Genomic DNA, 20,062 nt, shown 5'->3' on the forward strand with positions numbered 1-20,062 from the left:
GCAAAGATTATTACCATCATAACTCTGTCCCCAAAGGGCTCCAATCTATTTAGCATTAAGCATATGTAGAGTTTCAGAAGGAACCAGCGGCGAGACTGGTGAATCAAAGCTTAGTGCCTCACCATACTCCCCCAGTGTATGCTCAATAGTTCGTTGAACTGTGGAGATAAGTTGGTGGGTAGGGTCTCAGAAGAATGAGAGGACAGGAGACACAGCTTAGGTGTTTAGTTTCATATTAGACCGGCTCCTCTGAGCCAGAAGTCGAGGATGAGTGAGCCCGCACGGGTAGCGAGATGACATTGTCAGCTGAATAACCCACGTAGTGAAGGAGGTTCACGGAGTTGGAAAATCGGTAGGCGGAACGAGGCAGTGGGCTCCCATGTTAGGTTGAAAGGCAGGTGTTAGCTTGAAGCCAGTTACTGTTTACCCCGCAGCTCAGCAGCTTGGAAACTGGAGCAGGAGGCCTGGCTGGGCTTACCCAAAGCTGGGATTTGAGCCCAGGGTGCCTACTCCATTGCCTGGCCTACAGTCGTCAGTAACTTGTACGAGGACCACAGAAAGTTACCTGTTTTCACCCTTGTCTTCAACCAAGCACGGTAATGCCCCCATTTTCCAGATGAGGCAATTGAGGCCAGAAACATTAGGGGTCATTGAAGCCCGAAGAGGATTTGTTCAGGGCAGGCCGGCCCAAACGCACCAGGAGTGCCCCTGGCTCTGGAGAGGCCACCTACTGGACAGCATCTGTCTGTATCGCCTATCCCCAGCAAATCAGGCGCCTGGAAGAGGATCCCCGATGGGTCCGACGGAGAGCACTCCGGCAACCCCGCCGTTCCCAGCAGGCCGTGCGGCCGCCCTCAAGACGGCCGCGTGGGCAAGAGTCAGGGGTGCGGTGTTGCTAGGAATAAAAGATCAACATCCGGGCCTTGTAACCCACAACCTCCAGGGAATGCCAACAAGGCCCTAGCGCCCTGGCGCCCCTGCAACGGCCCACGTCCGGGTCCAGGCCCGCCCCGCCAGCGCTGATTGGAGGGTAGCGAGAGCGCCGTCCAGCGATTGGTAGGTAGTGTCACAAAAGGGGCGGGGCGCGGCGGTCGCGGAGCGTTGTCGGTCAGTGCCTTACGTGGAGTCGCTCGTGGGGTCGCTGGGCCCTGTCGACCTGTGGGCGGGCGAGCGAGCCAGCGGACAAGACTGCGGGTGAGGCTGAGCTAGCAAGCGGCCGGCAGGGGGGGCGCCCGGGCTGCGAGCCGCTGAGCCCAGCCGCGCTGCCGCCGCCGGCCGTAGTAGGGCCGGAATGGCGCAAGGCCGGAGTGGTGTTGCCGCTCGGCGCCTGGCTGCCGGGTAGCGTCCCGTCCCCGCCCCTCGCCTTGCGGCCTGACGCCGGCCGCTGCTGCCCGGGGACCGGAGCGGCGGGTCGCCTTTGCCCAGGACACACGCTCTGGCGTTTGTTCCTTTGGGCGTGACGCCAGCTTCAACGGGTACCCGGCTTTCCCGACGGGTGCTGATCTCCGAGTCGCTGTTGTCACGCGGTCTGCTGTGCTCCAGATTCAGGCCCGTGGGTCTGGGGAGCCCGGATTGGTCTTGGAGGAGCAACGGCTGCGCAGGTGACTCGGTGGCCTCAAGTGTGTAGGTATCAGGATGGCGCGAGGAGATGCTGGCTGAAATATTTCCCAATTCCGCTTGCAGATAAACTCCGTACTTGAGCTTAGGCTACAGACAAATTAGGCGGTTGATGTGGTTCTGTACCTCGTATTTAGAACTTTAGGGATGTTTTCACATTATCAGTAAAGGAAGATCTGTGTCACAGTTTTAATGGCAGCTTCATATTCTGGATATCTTTATGTTTGGGAAAATGTTTCAAAGGTGATGCTCTTCTGTAGCTAAGCTTTAGAGCAGAGGATGGAGCAAATTCTGAGTTACTGAAATTACGTATTCAGCGCTATTGCCTGTTTACCTTTAACTTCCGTTTCATCTTTGGAGTTGTGTTTTTGGAACTTTTTCAGAAGAGATAAGATAAATGCTTTGGGAATTGATTTTTTCTTTTTTCTTTTTCTTTTTTTTAAGTTCTAGGGTACATGTGCACAGCGTGCAGATTTGTTACATAGGTATACATGTGCCATGTTGGTTTTCTGCACCGATTACCTCATCGTTTACATTGGGTATTTCTCCTAATGCTGTCCCTCCCACAGTCCACCTCCCCAGACAGGCCGGTGTGTGATGTTCCCCTCCCTGTGTCCAAGTGTTCTCGTTGTTCAGTTCCCACCTCTGAGTGAGAACATGCAGTGTTTGGTTTTCTGTCCTTGTCATAGTTTGCTGAGAATGATTGTTTCCAGCTTCATTCATGTCCCTGCAAAGGACATGAATTCATCCTTTTTTTATGGCTGCATAGTATTCCATGGTGTATATGTGCCACATTTTCTTAATCCAGTCTATCACTGATGGACATTTGGGTTGGTTCCAAATCTTTGCTATTGTGAATAGTGCCGCATTAAACATACGTGTGCATGTGTTTTTATAGTGGCATGATTTATAATCCTTTGGGTATGTACCCAGTAATGGGATGGCTGGGTCAAATGGTATTTCTAGTTCTGGATCCTTGAGGAATCGCCACATTGCCTTCCACAATGGTCGAACTAATCTACAGTCCCACCAACAGTGTAAAAGTGTTCCTATTTCTCCACATCCTCTCCAGCATCTGTTGTTTCCTGACTTTTTAATGATCGCCATTCTAACTGGTGTGAGATTGTATCTCATTGTGGCTTTAATTTGCATTTCTCTGATTGCCAGTGATGATGAGCATTTTTTCATGTGTCTGTTGGCTGCATAAATGTCTTCTTTTGAGAAGTGTCTGTTCATGTCCTTTGCCCGCTTTTTGATGTGGTTGTTTGTTTTTTTCTTGAAAATTTAAGTTCTTTGTAGATTCTGGATATTAGCCCTTTGTCAGCTGAATAGATTGCAAAAATTTTCTCCCATTCTGTAGGTTGCCTGTTCACTCTGATGGTAGTTCCTTTTGCTGTGCAGAAGCTCTTTAGTTTAATTAGATCCCATTTGTCTCTTTTGGCTTTTGTTGCCATTGCTTTTGGTGTTTTAGTCATGAAGTCCTTGCCCATGCACATGTCTTGAATGGTATTACTTAGGTTTTCTTCTAGGGTTTTTAGGGTTTCAGGTCTAACATTTAAGTCTTTAATCAATCTTGAATTAATTTTCGTATAAAGTGTAAGGAAGGGATCCAGTTTCAGCTTTCTGCATATGACTAGCCAGTTTTGCCAGCACCATGTATTAAATAGGGAATCCTTTCCCCGTTTCTTGTTTTTGTCAGGTTTGTCAAAGTTGGTTGTAGGCTGGGTGCGGTGGCTCATGCCTGTAATCCCAGCACTTTGGGAGGCCAAGGCAGGTGGATCATCTGAAGTTGGGAGTTCGAGACCAGCCTAACCAACATGGAGAAACCCCATCTCTACTAAAAATACAAAAAAATTAGCCAGGCATGGTGGCACATGCCTATAATCCCAGCTACTGGGGAGGCTGAGGCCGGAGAATCGCTTGAACCTGGGAGGCCGAGGTTGTGGTGAGCCAAGATCACAACATTGCACTTCAGCCTGGGCAACAAAAGCGAAACTCAATTTCAAAAAAAAAAAAAAAAAAAATCAGTTGGTTGTGATTTTTGCACATTGATTTTGTATCCTGAGACTTTGCTGAAGTTGCTTATCAGCCTAAGGAGATTTTGGGCTGAGGCAATGGGGTTTTCTAAATATAGAACCATGTCATCTGCAAACAGGGACAATTTGACTTCCTCTTTTCCTAATTGAATACCCTTTATTTCTTTCTCTTGCCTGATTGCCCTGGTCAGAACTTGCAACACTGTGTTGAATAGGAGTGGTGAGAGAGGGCATCCCTGTCTTGTGCCGGTTTTCAAAGGGAATGCTTCCAGTTTTTGCCCATTCAGTATGATTTTGGCTGTGGGTTTGTCATAAATAGCTCTTACTATTTTGAGATACGTTCCATCAATACCTAGTTTATTAAGAGTTTTTAGCATGAACGGCTGTTGGATTTTGTCGAAGGTCTTTTCTGCATCTATTAAGATAATCGTGGTTTTTGTCGTTGGTTCTGTTTGTGTGATGGATTATGTTTATTGATTTGCATATGTTGAACCAGCCTTGCATCCCAAGGATGAAGCCGACTTGATCGTAGTGGATAAACTTTTTGATGTGCTGCTGGATTCGGTTTGCCAGTGTTTTATTGAGGATTTTCACATCGATGTTCATCAGGGATATTGGTCTAAAATTGGTCTAAAATTCTCTTTTTCTCTAGTTCTCTTTTTTTCTCTAGTTCTTTTAATTCTGATGTTACGGTGTCGATTTTAGATTTTTCCTGCTTTCTCTTGTGGGCATTTAGTGCTATAAATTTCCCTCTACACACTGCTTTAAATGTGTCCCACATATTCTAGTATGTTGTGTCTTTGTTCTCATTGGTTTCAAAGAACATCTTTATTTCTGCCTTTGTTTCATTATTTACACAGTAGTCATTCAGGAGCAGGTTGTTCAGTTTCCATGTAGTTGTGCAGTTTTGAGTTTCTTAATCCTGAGTTCTAATTTGATTGCACTGTGGTCTGAGAGACAGTTTATTATAATTTCTGTTCTTTTACATTTGCTAAGGAGTGCTTTACTTCCAACTATGTGGTCAGCTTTGGAATAAGTGCCATTTGGTGCTGAGAAGAATGTATATTCTGTTGATTTGGGGTGGAGAGTTCTGTAGATGTCTATTAGGTCTGCTTGGTGCAGAGTTCAAGTCCTGGATATCCTTGTTAACCTTCTGTCTTATTGATCTGTCTAATGCCAACAGTGAGGTGTTAAAGTCTCCCATTATTATTATGTGGGAGTCTAAGTCTCTTTGTACGTCTCTAAGGACTTGCTTTATGAATCTGGGTGCTCCTGTATTGGGTGCATATATAGTTAGGATAGTTAGCTCTTCTTGTTGAATTGATCCCTTTACCATTATGCAATGGCCTTCTTTGTGTCTTATGATCTTTGTTGGTTTAAAGTCTGTTTTTATGAGAGACTAGGATTGCAACCCCTGCCTTTTTTGCTTTCTATTTGCTTGGTAGATCTTCTTCCATCCCTTTATTTTGAGCCTTTGTGTGTCTTTGCACGTGAGATTGGTCTCCCGAATACAGCACACTGATGGGTCTTGACTCTTTATCCAATTTGCCAGTCTGTGTCTTTTAGTTGGGGCATTTAGCCCATTTACATGTAAGGTTAATACTGTTATGTGTGAATTTGATCCTGCCATTATGATGTTAGCTGATTATTTTGCCTATTAATTATTGCAGTTTCTTCATAGCATCAATGGTCTTTACCATTTGGCATGTTTTTTCAGTGTCTGGTACCAGTTGTTCCTTTCCATCTGCTTCCTTCAGGAGCTCTTGTAAGGCAGGCCTGGTGGTGACAAAATCTCTCAGCATTTGCTTGTCTGTAAATGATTTTATTTCTCCTTCACTTATGAAGCTAATTTGGCTGGATATGAAATTCTGAGTTGAAAAATCTTTTCTTTAAGAATGTTGAATATTGGCCTCCACTCTCTTCTGGCTTGAAGTTTCTGCTGAGAGATCCACTGTTAGTCTGATGGGCTTCCCTTTGTGGGTAACCCAACCTTTCTCTCTGACTGCCCTTAACATTTTTTCCTTCATTTCAGTCTTGGTGAATCTGACAATTATGTGTCTGGGGGTTGCTGTTCTTGAGGAGTATCTTTGTGGTGTTCTCTTTATTTCCTGAATTTGAATTATGGCCTGCCTTGCTAGTTTGGGGAAGTTCTCATGGATAATATACTGAAGAGTGTTTTCCAATTTATTTTCATTCTCCCCGTCACTTTTAGGTATACCAATCAAATGTAGATTTGGTCTTTTCACATAGTCCCATATTTGTTGGAGGCTTTGTTCATTTCTTTTTACTCTTTTTTTCCCTAAACTTCTCTTCTTGCTTTATTTGATTCATTTGATCTTCAATCACTGATACCCTATCTTCCACTTGATCGAATTGGCTATTGAAGCTTGTGCATATGTCACATAGTTCTCGTGCCATGGTTTTCAGCTCCATCAGGTCATTTAAGGTCTTCTCTACACTGTTTATTCTAGTTAGCCATTCGTCTAATCTTTTTTCAAGGTTTTTAGCTTCCTTGTGATGGGTTCGAACATCCTTCTTTAGCTCGGAGAAGTTTGTTATTACCGGCCTTCTGAAGCCTACTTCTGTCATCTCATCAAAGTTAGTCTCCATCCACCTTTGTGCGGTTGCTGGCGAGGAGCTGCGATCCTTTGGAGGAGAAGAGGTGCTCTGGTTTTTAGAATTTTCAGGTTTTCTGCTCTGGTTTCTCCTCATCTTTGTGGTTTTATCTACCTTTGGTTTTTGATGTTGGTGACCTACAAAAGGGGTTTTGGTGTGGATGTCCTTTTTGTTGATGTTGATGCTATTCCTTTCTGTTTGTTAGTTTTCCTTCTAACAGTCAGGTCCCTTACCTGCAGGTCTGTTGGAGTTTGTTGGAGGTCCACTCCAGACCTTGTTTGCCTGGGTATTACCAGTGGAGTCTGCAGAACTGCAAATATTGCTGCCTGATCCTTCCTCTGGAAGCTTTGTCCCAGAGGGGCACCTGCCTGTATGAGGTGTCAGTCGGCCCCTACTGGGAGGTGTCTTCCAGTTAGTCTACATGGCGGTCAGGGACCCACTTGAGGCGGCAGTCTGTCCGTTCTCAGAGCTCAGGCACTGTGCTGGGAGAACCATTGCTTTCTTTGAGCTGTCAGACAGGATGTTTAAGTCTACAGAAGTTTCTGCTGCCTTTTGTTCAGCTATGCCCTACCCCCAGAGGTGGAGTCTATAGAGGCAGCAAGCACTGTAGCCCTGCGGTGGGCTCTGCCCAGTTCAAGCTTCCCAGCTGCTTTGTTTACCTACTCAAGCCTCAGCAATGGCAGACACCCCCTCCCTGCTGGGCTGCTGCCTTGCAGGTCAATCGCAGACTGCTGTGCTAGCAGTGAGCAAGGCTCCATGGGCATGGGACCCACTGAGCCAGGTGCGGGATGTAATCTCCTGGTCTGCTGGTTGCTAAGACTTTGGAAAAACCACAGTATTTGAGCGAGAGTGTGTGTTTTTCCAGGTACTGTCTGTCACGGCTTCTCTTGGCTAGGAAAGGGAAATGCCCTGACCCCTTGCTCTTCCCAGGTGAGGTGACGCCCCACCCTGTTTTGGCTCGCCCTCTGTGGGCTGCACCCACTGTCCAACCAGTCCTAATAAGATGGACCAGGTACCTCAGTTGGAAATGCAGAAATCACCCGTTTTCTGCATTGATGACGCTGGGAGCTGCAGACCGGAGCTGTTCTATTCGGTCATCTTGGAACAAACCAGGAATTGATTTAGAAATCTTTTTGGTGTCATTACTCTTAATAGCTAGATATATAATTGTAAAAATTCTGGAAGTACTTTTTTCTCTACCTGCCCCCATTTTTTTTTTTTTTTTTTTAGATAGTGTGTGTCTGTGTTGCCCAGGCTGGAGTGCAGTGGCATAATCATAGCTTGCTGCAGCTTGGAACTCCAGGGCTCCAGTGATCCTCCCACCATACCCTCCTGAATAGCTGGGACTACAGGTGTGTGCCATCATACCCAGCTAATTTTTTTTTTTTGAATTTTGTAGAAACAAGGGTGTCGCTATGTTGCGCAGGCTGGTCTCAACCTTCTTGCCTCAAGTGATTCTCCCACCTTGGCCTCATGAATTGCTGGGATTACAGGCATGAGCCACTGTGGCCAGCTTTTTTTCTGTTTTCTTTGTTTCCTGTTCCCCTTCTTTTTTTTTTTTTTTTTTTTTTTAGCTGTTTTTCCATCCCATCTTGAGGTCTTCATTGCCCCCTCATTTTCCAAGATCATGAGTCCCACAGTATACTCAGCTAAGCATGACCACACACCATTTCAAGAAGCCATTCATGGATCCAGCTTTTAGTACTGGCTAGGTCTTTGGCCTGCCGCAGCTTCCATTTGCTCCTCAGCTACCCTCTAGGCATCCAGTCTAGCTTAACCAGATTTCATGGCCTCATTTTGTCCTCTGCTACAGTGATTTCTACTCCTGAGGAGAAGCATAACTATTTAGAGGGAAGCATTTTTGCTTTTGGTTATCAACCTTGGTTCTTTTGGGATATTGGAAATTATCCCATTGACTGGACCCAGACTTACAGTGGAAGTTCCAGCACAATTAATGCTATTCGGGTTTGTTCTTTTTCTTCTGGCTTATAGTTACATTATCCATTCTCATTATAGATGAAGAACTTCCAAATCTGTTTGTTACCTTCTACCCTCCCCCAGCCTATTATTTTCAGGGTCTCACTATAGAAGAACACTGTGGTGAAGGAAACCCTCCAGATTCCTTGGGCAGGCATAGTCACTCATGTCTTTATTTCTGTCATGTTCATTTTGCAGTCCTGACACCTGACTTCTGTTGCTAGAGCTGCTACTATGTAGTTAGGAGTACTTTTGCCTTCGGGGATACGCACACTGGCAACTCTATAGTATACTCTTATTTGATATAGCATAAGTATGTTTTTAAGAATTCATGTTATCCAAAATTGTAAAAGCAGTTGCTTAAATGAGTGAAAGAAAGAGGATTAAGGTTAGAGAGCTCCATACAAAGTCATATATAAGCAATGCAGCTTAGTATTAAGATTGCAATACTCTCCAAATCTATAGACTTGATACAATCCCTGTCAAAATCCCAGCTGACATTTTTGCAAAATGGGCATACTTAAAATTCATATGGCAATTCCAGGAACCCAGAATAGCCAACAATCTAAAAAGAGAAGAACAAATTGGAGGCTTCACACTTCCTGATTTCAGAACTTACTACAAAGTTACAGTAATTAAGATATAGTGCTACTGGCATAGGTAGATCAACAGAATAAAGAGTCTGGAAATAAAGCTTCACATTGACAATAAATTGGTTTTTAACAAGGATCCAAGAGAATTCAATTGGGAACAAATGGTTATTCTGACAAGTAATACTGGAACAACTGGTTATCCACATGCAAAAGAATAAAGTTAGACCCTACCTCACACCATACACAAAACTAAATTGAAATTAGACAATAGACCTAAATATAAGAGCTAAAACTATACAATTCTTAGAAAAATACATAAGTCAATCTTTATTACCTTGGGTTAGGCCAAGCTTTTTAAGTATGATAAAAGAAAAATAGCCAAATTAGACTTTAACAAAATTAAAAGCTTTTGTGTTTCGAAAGATACTATCAAAAGACAACCCACAAAATAAGAGAAAATATTTGCCATTCATATATCTGTTAAGTGTTTTTATCTAGAACATGTAACATACATACATATCAATACAATATCATACAACTCAATAAAAAATCCAATTAAAAATAGACAAAATATATGAATAGGCATTTCTCCAAAGAGTGTATGCAAATGGCCAATAATCACATAAAAAAGATGTACAATATAATTAGTTTTTAAAGAAATGGAAATCACAGCCACAGCGAGATACTACTTCACACCCACTAGGATAGCTTTAATCGAAAAGAAAGAAGTATTGGCAAGGGTGTGGGGAAATTGGCACCCTCATTCATTGTTGGTGGGACTCTAAAATGATCCATACCATTTAGAAGACAGTTTGGTAGTTCCACAAAGTGCTAGACATAAGAGTTACCACATAACCCAGCAAAGCTACTTCAAAGAGGAAGGAAAACATATGTTTACACAAAAACTTGCAGTTGAATGTTCATCTTAGCATTATATGTAACAACCCCAAATTGGAAACAACTCAAATGCTCATCAACTGATGGATGGATAAACAACATGAGATGTATTGCTACAAGGGACTATTATTCAATAATAAAAAGGAGTGAAGTACTGATATATCTTAGAACATGATAAACTTTGAAAACATTATGCTAAGTGAAAGAAACCAGTCACAAAAAGTCATATGTGATTCTATTTATGTGAAATGTCCAGAATAGACTAATTTGGAGATAGAAAGTAGATTAGTGGTTGCATAGGGTTGAGTAGGGGACTGGGGTAATTTGGGAGTGATGGTTACAGGGTATGGGGTTCCTTTTAGAGGTGATGAACATTTTTTAAAGCAAATGTGGTGATGGTTGCACAACTCTGTGTATATAATAAAAACCATTGAATTTTAGACTTTAAATGAGTGACTTTTATGGCATGCGAATTACATTTCAATAAAGCTTCCTTTTTTTTTTTTTTTTTTTTAAGATGGAGTCTTGCTCCATTGCTCAGGTTGGAGTGCAGTGGTGCAATCTCAGCTGACTGCAACCTCTGCCTTCTGGACTCAAGCGATTCTCCTGCCTCAGCCTTCTGAGTAGCTGAGACTACAGGCATGCACCAACATACCCGGCTAATTTTTGTATTTTTTTGGTAGAGACAGGATTTTGCCATTTTGGCCAGGCTGGTCTCGAACTCCTGACCTCAGGTGATCCGCCCACCTCAGCTTCCACTTCCAAAGTGCTGGTATTACAGGTGTGAGCCACTGCGCCCGGCTTTCAATAAAGCTATTTTTAAAAAGGCTTACTCTCCTCACCAGAAAGATGTGTATCATTTGTCTTAGTTTAAGTTCAAGGCCCTCCTGTATAGAATTTTCACAATTAATAGCAATAGCAATTTGATCATTCTTGTGCTCCTAGTTCTATACTTGTCATTTAGTTTACTACTTCTATTTGTTGGGCTTACCACTCATACTCATTAGCCATTGTATGTATGTGAGCAGAGATTGTCTAATATTTATTACCAATTTTAATGTCATCTTAATGCTGTAATATCCTCTGGAATCCGTTGATGATTTAGTGAGTACTACTTTATTTTTTGAGACGGAGTCTTGCACTGTTGCCCAGGCTGGGGTGCTGTGGCATGATTTCGGCTCACTGCAAGCTCTGCCTCCCAGGTTCATGGCATTCTCCTGCCTCTCCCGAGTAGCTGGGACTACAGGTGCGTGCCGCCACACCCGGCTATTTTTTTTTGTATTTTTAGTAGAGATGGGGTCTCATCGTGTTAGCCAGGATGGTCTCAATCTCCTGACCTCGTGATCCTCCCGTCTCGGCTTCCCAAAGTGCTGGGATTACAAGCGTGAGCCACAGCACCCGGCCTAGTGAGTACTACTTTTAAGCAACCTATTATGATTGTTGGCATTCCTGTTATCCAGTATGATTCAAATATACAACAGGAGTAGGCATGGTGGCTCATGCCTGTAATCCCAGCACTTTAGGAGGCCAAAGCAGGAGGATTGCTTGAGCCCAGGAGTTTGAGACCAGCCTGTGCAACATAGAGATACCCTGTCTCTACAACAAATATAAAAATTAGCCAGGTATGATGGTGCATGCCTGTAGTCCCAGTTGCTTTGGAGGCTGGGTGGGAGGATTGCTTGAGCCCAGGAGGTTGAGGTTGCAGTGAGCTGTAATCATTGCCACTGCATTCCAGCTCAGGGCAACAGAGCAAGACCCTGCCTCAAAAAAAAAAAAAAAATATATATATATATATACACACACACACACACACACACATATATGTCAAATGGCTGGGCACGGTGGCTCACGCCTGTAATCCCAGCACTTTGGGAGGCTGAGGTAGGTGGATCACGAGGTCAAGAGATCGAGACCATTCTGGCCAACATGGTGAAACCTTGTTTCTACTAAAAATACAAAAATCTTCTGGGCATGGTGGTGGGTGCCTGTAATTCCAGCTACTTGGGAGGCTGAGGCAGGAGAATTGCTTGAACCCGGGAGGCGGAGGTTGCAGTGAGCCAAGATTGTGCCACTGCACTCCAACCTGGTGACAGAACAAGACTCTGTCAAAAAAAAAAAAAAAAGTCAAATGTACAATGGTTGTAAAGTTATGCTTTGTATGGTATAGAAGACATAATTTATATGTTTTAGAAAAGGATATGAATAAATTTTTCAAAGCCTTGCAAAAATGTACTGATGTGTTTGTTGAGTTTGGTTTATACATCATTTAACAACGAAAGTATTTGTTGAGCATGTACTATATATATAAGTAACTGTGCTGAGCTCTCGTATGATATATTTTTATAATATAAAAAATATACCTATTCTTAATAATCTTATGGTCTAGATGGGAGAGTGATTTCAGAAACAAATGTGAAAAGTTCAGGATTAGACATAGTTAAAAGCACTAAAGTGAATTCTGGGGCTGTCTGGAAGATTGATATGGACCACAGGTACATGAAAAATCTTTATGGACAAATACGACTTTCAGATAGGCTTATTAAAAAAATTCTTGTTTTTTTAGGTACAAAACTCAAAACATGAACAACAATATATATTACCAGTCTTCAAACTTGATTTGGCTAGAACTGGAATACAGTTGCCTACGACATATTTTAGAAGAACTAGAAAAATCAAAGTAATGGATAACAGAAAAGAGCCTCCATTCTTCAATGATGATAACATGGGACCATATTACTACAGACTTCATTTCTATGATACCATGGAGCTCTTCATTGAAACATTAACTGGAACATGTTTTGAGCTGAGAGTTTCACCTTTTGAAACTATTATTTCTGTGAAAGCAAAAATTCGAAGATTGGAAGGTACTCATCTTTCTTTGTTTTTAGGATATGAAAATTAAATTTGTTCAATAATATCTAGTAATTTTTAAAGTATTTTAATGGAGACAATTTCAAACATATATGATGTTAGAAAGAATAAGATACTGAACCCCCTTCTACTCCCTCTCTCCAACATTTATCAGCTTATGAACTATTTTGTACCCATTGCTGTGTTCACCAGATTCTTTGGAAGCAAATCCCTGGCATCATGCTGTGGTGTGAAATAGTATTTTAGAGTAACTTTCAGCAGGTTATGGTGACATGCAAATTCTGCCTTAACTATTTTATAGTTACTTTTAATGTTACTTTTTATTTTACTTTTAATGGGAAATAGTAATTATATTCCCTTCTAGGGATCTTATTTCCCTTTTTACACTGCTTTGCAACCACCATTTTTTTTGTTTTTTTTTTTAATGTGGAGGTTTTCCGAAAAGCGTTTTTGGCTTACATTTACATACATTCAAAGTTCCCTTAGCATAGCAGGGGTGCTGAATAATGTGTAACGTCTCTTTTGTGGTTTGTATATTTGCAAAAAGTGCCTAAAAGTGCACTTTTTAAAAATTAAAAATTAAAATTAGTCTTTTTCTTTTCATTTTGCAGATTTCTGCAATAAGTAATGTTTGCCATTTGTAGTTGTTAAAAATCCAGTTTTGAGTAGAAAATTAAATTGTTCCATATAACAGTAAATGGATCTTTGTTGATGAAACCAGCTGGAACTTGCTTGTAATATAAAGGTAGTGACTAGGGTTGCCCTCCAGCTGGTTTAAGTTCAGAATTATAGAAGGATGAGGAGGGTTAGAATTTTTCATTTTTGTGAGGTCAAGGATTCTGATACATGAGCTCCTGAATATTTGCTATTTCTCTAGCCCCAGGAGACATCCTACTGAAGTAAGTGGCTGGCCGAGTCCAGTGACCACATCAGCACATTCAGTAATGGCTCTTGAAGCTTTTGTCTGCCCTAAATGATTTGGTGAGGTCTAGAGTCATAATAGTCTATTTTGACTTTGTTCTGCTTTGCAATTTATATCATAGTTTAGAGGATACCTTTTTTGGAGCATGAAGATGAAATCCTCTTGTGTTGTATATTATCTCTGTATTTTTAATCTCGTTCATGAATTTTAAATAATCTCTATGCAGCAGAAGCACTTTAGAGAGAGTTCTGTTTCAATCTTTTTGTGTCAGAAGAGTCAACTTGGGTTTAGAGGAGATTAATAACTCATCCAAGGGGAAATACTTAGTTTCCACGAGTCAGAACCAGAGCCAACTTATAGATTCCTTGTCCTCTGTAGGAGGAGACATTGTAGGGACAAAAGCAGTGGCTTTGTGGTTATTAGACAATTGAATCTAAGTTTAAATGTTTATGAACAAATACAGATATTAGGAAATTAAATAAGGTAATATGTAAAATACCCTACTGTCTTAGTCTCCTGGAGCTGTCATAACAAAATACCACAGACTGGTGGCTTAAACAACAGAAATTTATTTCTGTCTGAAGGCTGAATATCAGGGTACCAGCATGGGCAGGTTCTGGTGGAGACTCTCCTCTAGGCTTGCCCACTGCATTTTCACTGCATCTTCACATGGCAGAGAGAGAACATAGTCTTCCTTTTTTTTTTTTTTCTCTGAGACAGAGTTTTGCTCTCGCTGCCCAGGCTGGAGTGCAATGGCACAATCTCTACTCACCACAACCTCTGCCTCCTGGGTTCAAATGATTCTCCTGCCTCGGCCTCCCGAATAGCTGGGATTACAGGCATGTGCCACCACGCCCGACTAATTTTGTACTTTTAGTCGAAATGGAGTTTCACCGTTTTGACCAGGCTGGTCTCGAACTCCTGACCTCAGGTGATCCACCTGCCTTGGCCTCCCAAAGTGTTGGGATTACAGGCATAAGCCACCGCACCCAGCCGAAAAATACATTTTAAGCCCTTTCTGGGTGATCTATTTTATACCCTGGAAGACATTGGGGGTCACATGGTGTGAGTCAGACTCTCCAAGTTAGAGGGATATGGAATACGGAGGGCAGAGGTGAGGCTGCTTGGGTTTATCCTGCTGGGAAAATGATTATTCTGCCAGACTGCTTTTCCTTTAGGGGAAGTTTTTGGTAAGTTGAGTACTAGAGCCTGGTGGGGAGAGTGGGGAGGATGGAGGGGCTAGTGGAGAAAGGGCTGAAGGAGTGTGCTGCATTAGGAACAAGGAGGCTGCAGCAAGGGAGGAGCAGGGCCTGCTCAGGGACTTGCAAAGGGCCTCGAAAAAGGGGACTGGAGTGCCGAAGGCTTGCTGCCTGGCTTCAGATTACTGGCTGCCCAAATTACTTAACCTCTCTTTATCTTAGATGTCTCAGTCTAAAATGGAAGAATAATAGTATTTATCTCAAAGGGTTGTTCTCAGGATTAAATGAGTTAAAGGTGAAGTGCTTAGCAGAGCGATCCTCCTGCCTCAGCCTTCCAAAAAGCTGGGATTACAGACGTGAGCCACCATGCCCAGCCCTCTTCCTTTGTTTATGTAGATCTGAGTTTCTGACCTACATCCTGTTTTCTGTGAATAATGTCTTTTAACATTTCTTGCAATATGGGTCCACTGGCAACAAATTCCACCATGCTCAGCCCTCTTGCTTTCTTTATGTAGATCTTAGTTTCTAACCTACATCATTTTTTTGGTGAATAATGTCTTTTAAGGTTTCTTGCAAAAAAACCCAGATTTTAACTTTTCTTGTTTGTCTGAAAAAGTATTTCTCCTTCATTTCTGAAGGATAATATTTCAGGGTATAGAATTCTAAGTTGGTGTTTTTTTTCTTTCAACACTAAATATTTCACTCCACTCTTTTCTTATTTGCATGATTTCTGATGATAAGTCGCCTGTAGTAATTATCTTTGCTTCTCTTTAGGTAAGGTGTTTTTTTCCCTTTTCTGCCTGATTTAAGGATTTTGTCTTTGTCTTTGCTTTTCTACAGTTTGATATAATACGTTGAAGGTGTAGATTTTTTGGTAGTTATTGTGTTTGGTATTCTCTGAGCTTCTTGGATCTGCGGTTTGGTATGTTTCATTAATTTTGGAAAATCGGGCCATTATTTAAGTATTTCTTCTGTCTCATTTTTTCTTCTGATATTCTAGTAGCACCTTTTGAAATTGCTACAACTTTTGAAATTGTCCCACAGTTAATAGATGTTGTTTTTGTGTGTTCTTTTTTCTCTTAACAGTCCGTTTTGCCAAGTTTATTTTCTTTTCTTTGTTTCTTTTATTTATTTATTTTGAGATGGGATTTCACTATGTTGGCCAGGCTGGACTCAAACTCCTAGACTCAAAATAATCCTTGTGCCTCAGCCTTTCAAGTAGTTGGGACTACGGGTGCATACCACTGTGCCTCTCCTAGGAAGTTTCTGTTGCCATTTTTCAAACTTCCCGATTCTTTTCTCACCACATCCAGTCTGCAGATGACCAATCAAAGGCATTCTTTATTTCTGTTAGTGTTTTTATTTTTAACATCTACTTTTTATCCTTAAAGTTTCCATCTCTGCTTGTATTATCAATCTGTTATTTCATGTTGTATACTTTTCCATTAGATTTCTTAGCATATTAATCTTAGCTGTTTTAATTTCCCTGTCTGATAATTTCAAGATCTCTGCCATATCTGAGTCTATTTCTGATGCTAGTTTTCTCTTTTCAGACTGTGTGTTTTCATGTCTTTTAGCATGCTTTGTATTTTTAGTTGAAAACCAGATATATCAGGTAATAAAAATTGAGGTAAATAGGACATTAGAGTGATGTTTTATCTTCAACTGGCTAGAAATTGGGCTGTGTTTAATGTTTGCTGTAGTTGCAAGTGCTAGAGGCTTCAAATTCCTCTCATTTTCTTGTTTTGTCTCCCCTGATGCCTTTGAGTTTCCCTGAAGACTCCTGCTTAGAGTTTGTGTCTTACAATTCTTTCAGTTGTAATCCACTGTTGTTTTACTGGAGCCTTGTTAGTGTGGTGGTGAGATATTGGGAAGAGGGGGAACATTCTGTAATCTTACGATTAAATCTTTCAGTGGGTCTGTGCCTCTGGGCTGGGACCTTCAAAGTGTGTCTTAGCTTCTCTTCTCCCTCAGCTTCTAGTAGTTCAAGTGAGGTAGGGAGGCTAGACGGGCCTGGTGTACTGGCCCTCAGTAATTTCCCAGTCTCATGCTGGTCCACACTCAGCCTCTATGAATTCATCAAAATTACCATGTAAGTGTTCCTTCCAATTCATGACTTTGGAGGCTTCTGCTTCACATAAACGGATCTTGACTCTGACTCTCTGGGTTTGCCTATCTCAACAGATTTTGTTATGGTGGTTTACCTTACTACCTAATTTCTCTGATGGCACCAGGAAAAGTTGTTGGTTTTCAGTTTGTTCAGCTTTTTTTCTTGTAAGGAGTGGTGAATTAAAAGTTCTCCACATATCAGAGCTGAAACTAGGAGTCTCAACTTCTTAAAAACATAACCATTTATTTTAAAATTCCAATAACTGTGTTAGCTATATCCTATAAGTTTTTGGTAAGTTGAATGTCAGTGTTATTAAATTCCAAGTACTTGTTTTGCTAAAAATATTTTTTTGTTTAAAAAATTGTAATAGTTACTTAAGGGCTTTGTAATCACAGCAATATATATGATTAGATAGCTTCGATCATTTTTTGTAGTTTATACACATTGTTAATTTGCTAACTAATAATACTGAGCATGTTTTCATTTGTCTCCAGATTCTAACAAACCATTTTTTAGGAAGATATAATTTACATATCATACAATTTACACATTGTATTAGTTTGCTAGGGCTGTCATAGCAAAGTATCACAAACCGGGTGACTTAAACAACAGAAAGTTACACAGTTTTGGAGGCTGAAAATATGAAATTTAGCTGGTGAGTGTCAGGTCCTTCTGAGGGCTATAGAATCTGTCATATGCCTCTCACCCAGCTCCTAGGGATTTGCTTTCAATCTTTCTAGTTCATTGGCTTATTCAAGGCATCACCCTCGTCTTCTTACATGATAATCTCCTTGTATCTGTGTGTATCTGCCTCCAAATTTCTCGTTTTTATGTGGATACCAGTCATATTGGATTAGGGCCCTCCTTAGTTACCTCACTTTAACTTGAATACATATGTCAAGATTCTATCTTCAAATTAAGGTCACATTCTGAGGTATAAGGGGCTTAGACTTCAACATAAGAATTTTGAAGGGACACAGTTCAACCCATAACAAGTATATCGTTCTGTTGGTGTTGGCAGACATTTACTATCATACAGTCACCACCACAATCAAGATATAGAACAGTTCCATCACCCATCAGAATTCTCCTGTACTTTTTGTGGTCAATCCATTCCTCTATTCCAAGCCCCTGTCGTACTCACTGATCTGTTTCTATTCCTGTAATTTTGCCTTTTTTAGAATTTTATATAAATGAAATAATATACTTTATAGTCTCTTAAGTCTGGTTGTTTTTCACTTATGCATAATACATTTGAGACTTATCATATTGTTACATGTATCAGTAGTTCATTCTGTTTATGGCCGAGTAATGTTCTGTTATAAGGAAGTACCATAGTTATTCATTCCCAAGTTAAGGGACATCTGGGTGGTTTTTAGTGATTACAAATAAAGTCATATAAATTTTCACATACACATTTTTATGGAAGCATAGGTTTTTATTTCACTTGGGTGAATACTTAAGAGTGGAATTGCAGAATTGCATAGGAAGTATATATTAACTTTATAAAACTGCTAAATTATTTTCCAGAGCGGCTGTTACCATTTTGTGTTTGTATGAGTAATACGTAAAAGTTCTGGTTGCTCTGTATCCTTATCAGCACTTAATAATATTGTCTGGGTTCTTTTAGTTTCAGTTTTTGTTTCATTTTTGCTATTATAATATGAATTGGCAATATTTCACTGTGGTTTTAATTTACAGTTTCCTAATGACTGATGATGTTATGCATCTTTTAATCTGCTTGTCATCTGTCTTAATAAGTTCAGGCTGAGAGGCTGAGCCAGGTGGATCACTCATGTCCTGGAGTTCAAGACCAGTCTGAGCAACATTGTGAAACCCTGTCTCTACTAAAAATACAAAAATTATCTGGGCGTGGTGGCATGCGCCTGGAGTCCCAGCTGCTCAGGAGGCTGAAGTGGGAGGATCGCTTGAGCTCAGGAGGTAGAGGTTGCAGTGAACTAAAATTGCACCATTACACTCCAGCCTGGGCAACAGATGAGACCCTGTCTCAAAAAAAAAAAAAAAAAAGTTCAGGTTGCTGTCACAGAATACCATAGATTGGATGGCTTAAACAACAGAATTTTATTTCTCACAGTTCTGGAGCTGGGAAGTCCAAGATTACCCACAGGTCTAGGGTCTGGTGAGGGCACTCTTTCTGGTTTGCAGACAGCTGTTTTCTTTCTATATCCTCTCATGGTAAAGAGAGAGAGGGAGATCATCTCTCTTCTAAGGACACTAATCCCATTCTTGAGGACCCTACCCTCATGATCTAATTACCTCCAAAGACCCCCAACCTTACCTCTGATACCATTATATTGGGTATTTAGGCTTCAGCATATGAATTTGAGTGGGTGAATACAAACAGTCTGTTGCATCATCTGTATCTTTTCTGGTGAAGTGTCTATTCAAATTTTTGTTGTTTTCTTGTTACTGTGTTTTGAGTTCTAATGCTTTTAACTTTTCCATTACAGATTTTTGTTTGTTTTTGTTTTTGAGACAGGTTCTCACTTTGTTACCCAGCCTGGAGTGCAGTGGCACAATGACAGCTCACTGCAGCTTTGAGCTCTCAGAGACAGGGTTTCACCATATTGGCCAGGCCGGTCTCAAACTCCTGACCTTGTGATCTGCCCACCTCAGCCTCCCAAAGTGCTGAGATTACAGGCGTGAGGCGTGAGCCACCTCGCCTGGCCAATTCCCTCTTCTTCAATCTTTTGGAATAGTTTGAGTAGGATTGGTACCAATTCTTTTCTTTTGTTTTTTTTTGAAACGGAGCCTTGCTCTGTCACCCAGCCTGGAGTGCAGTGGTACGATCTCGGCTCACTGCAACCTCTGCCTCCCGGGTTCAAGCAATTCTCCTGCCTCAGCCTCCCAAGTAGCTGGGACTACAGGTGCGTGAACCACACCCAGCTAATTTTTTGTATTTTTAGTAGAGATGGGGTTTCACTGTGTTAGCCAGGATGGTCTTGATCTCCTGACCTCGTGATCCACCCATCTTGGCCTCCCAAAGTGCTGGGATTACAGGCATGAGCCACCGAGCCTGGCCAGTACCAATTCTTTTTTTTTTTTGAGATGGAGTCTGGCTCTGTCGCCCAGGCTGGAGTGCAGTGGCCGGATCTCAGCTCACTGCAAGCTCCGCCTCCCGGGTTTACGCCATTCTCCTGCCTCAGCCTCCCGAGTAGCTGGGACTACAGGCGCCCGCCACCTCGCCCGGCTAGTTTTTTTGT

General features: G+C 41.6%; 1 protein-coding gene across 8 annotated transcripts in view; it reads left to right on the plus strand.

Annotated features, from left to right (window-relative positions):
* Nucleotides 1–801: 801 nt before the first annotated feature.
* Nucleotides 802–20,062, plus strand: part of LOC105486630 (zinc finger AN1-type containing 4) — a 59,105-nt gene continuing 39,844 nt past the window's right edge. For 3 of the 8 annotated variants that reach the window (XR_011607940.1, XM_071070026.1, XM_071070027.1), the window contains exons 1-2: nt 1,201–1,623; nt 12,300–12,600. Coding sequence is in view for 6 of the 8 variants with exons in the window: in XM_071070026.1 (XP_070926127.1) it covers nt 12,417–12,600 (184 nt within the window). In the remaining 2 variants the exon portion in view is untranslated. The other 5 variants (XM_011749561.3, XM_071070025.1, XM_071070023.1 and 2 more) reach the window with 5 other exon arrangements.

Source organism: Macaca nemestrina, chromosome 9 (genome assembly GCF_043159975.1).
Source record: "Macaca nemestrina isolate mMacNem1 chromosome 9, mMacNem.hap1, whole genome shotgun sequence".
NCBI lineage: Eukaryota > Metazoa > Chordata > Mammalia > Primates > Cercopithecidae > Macaca > Macaca nemestrina.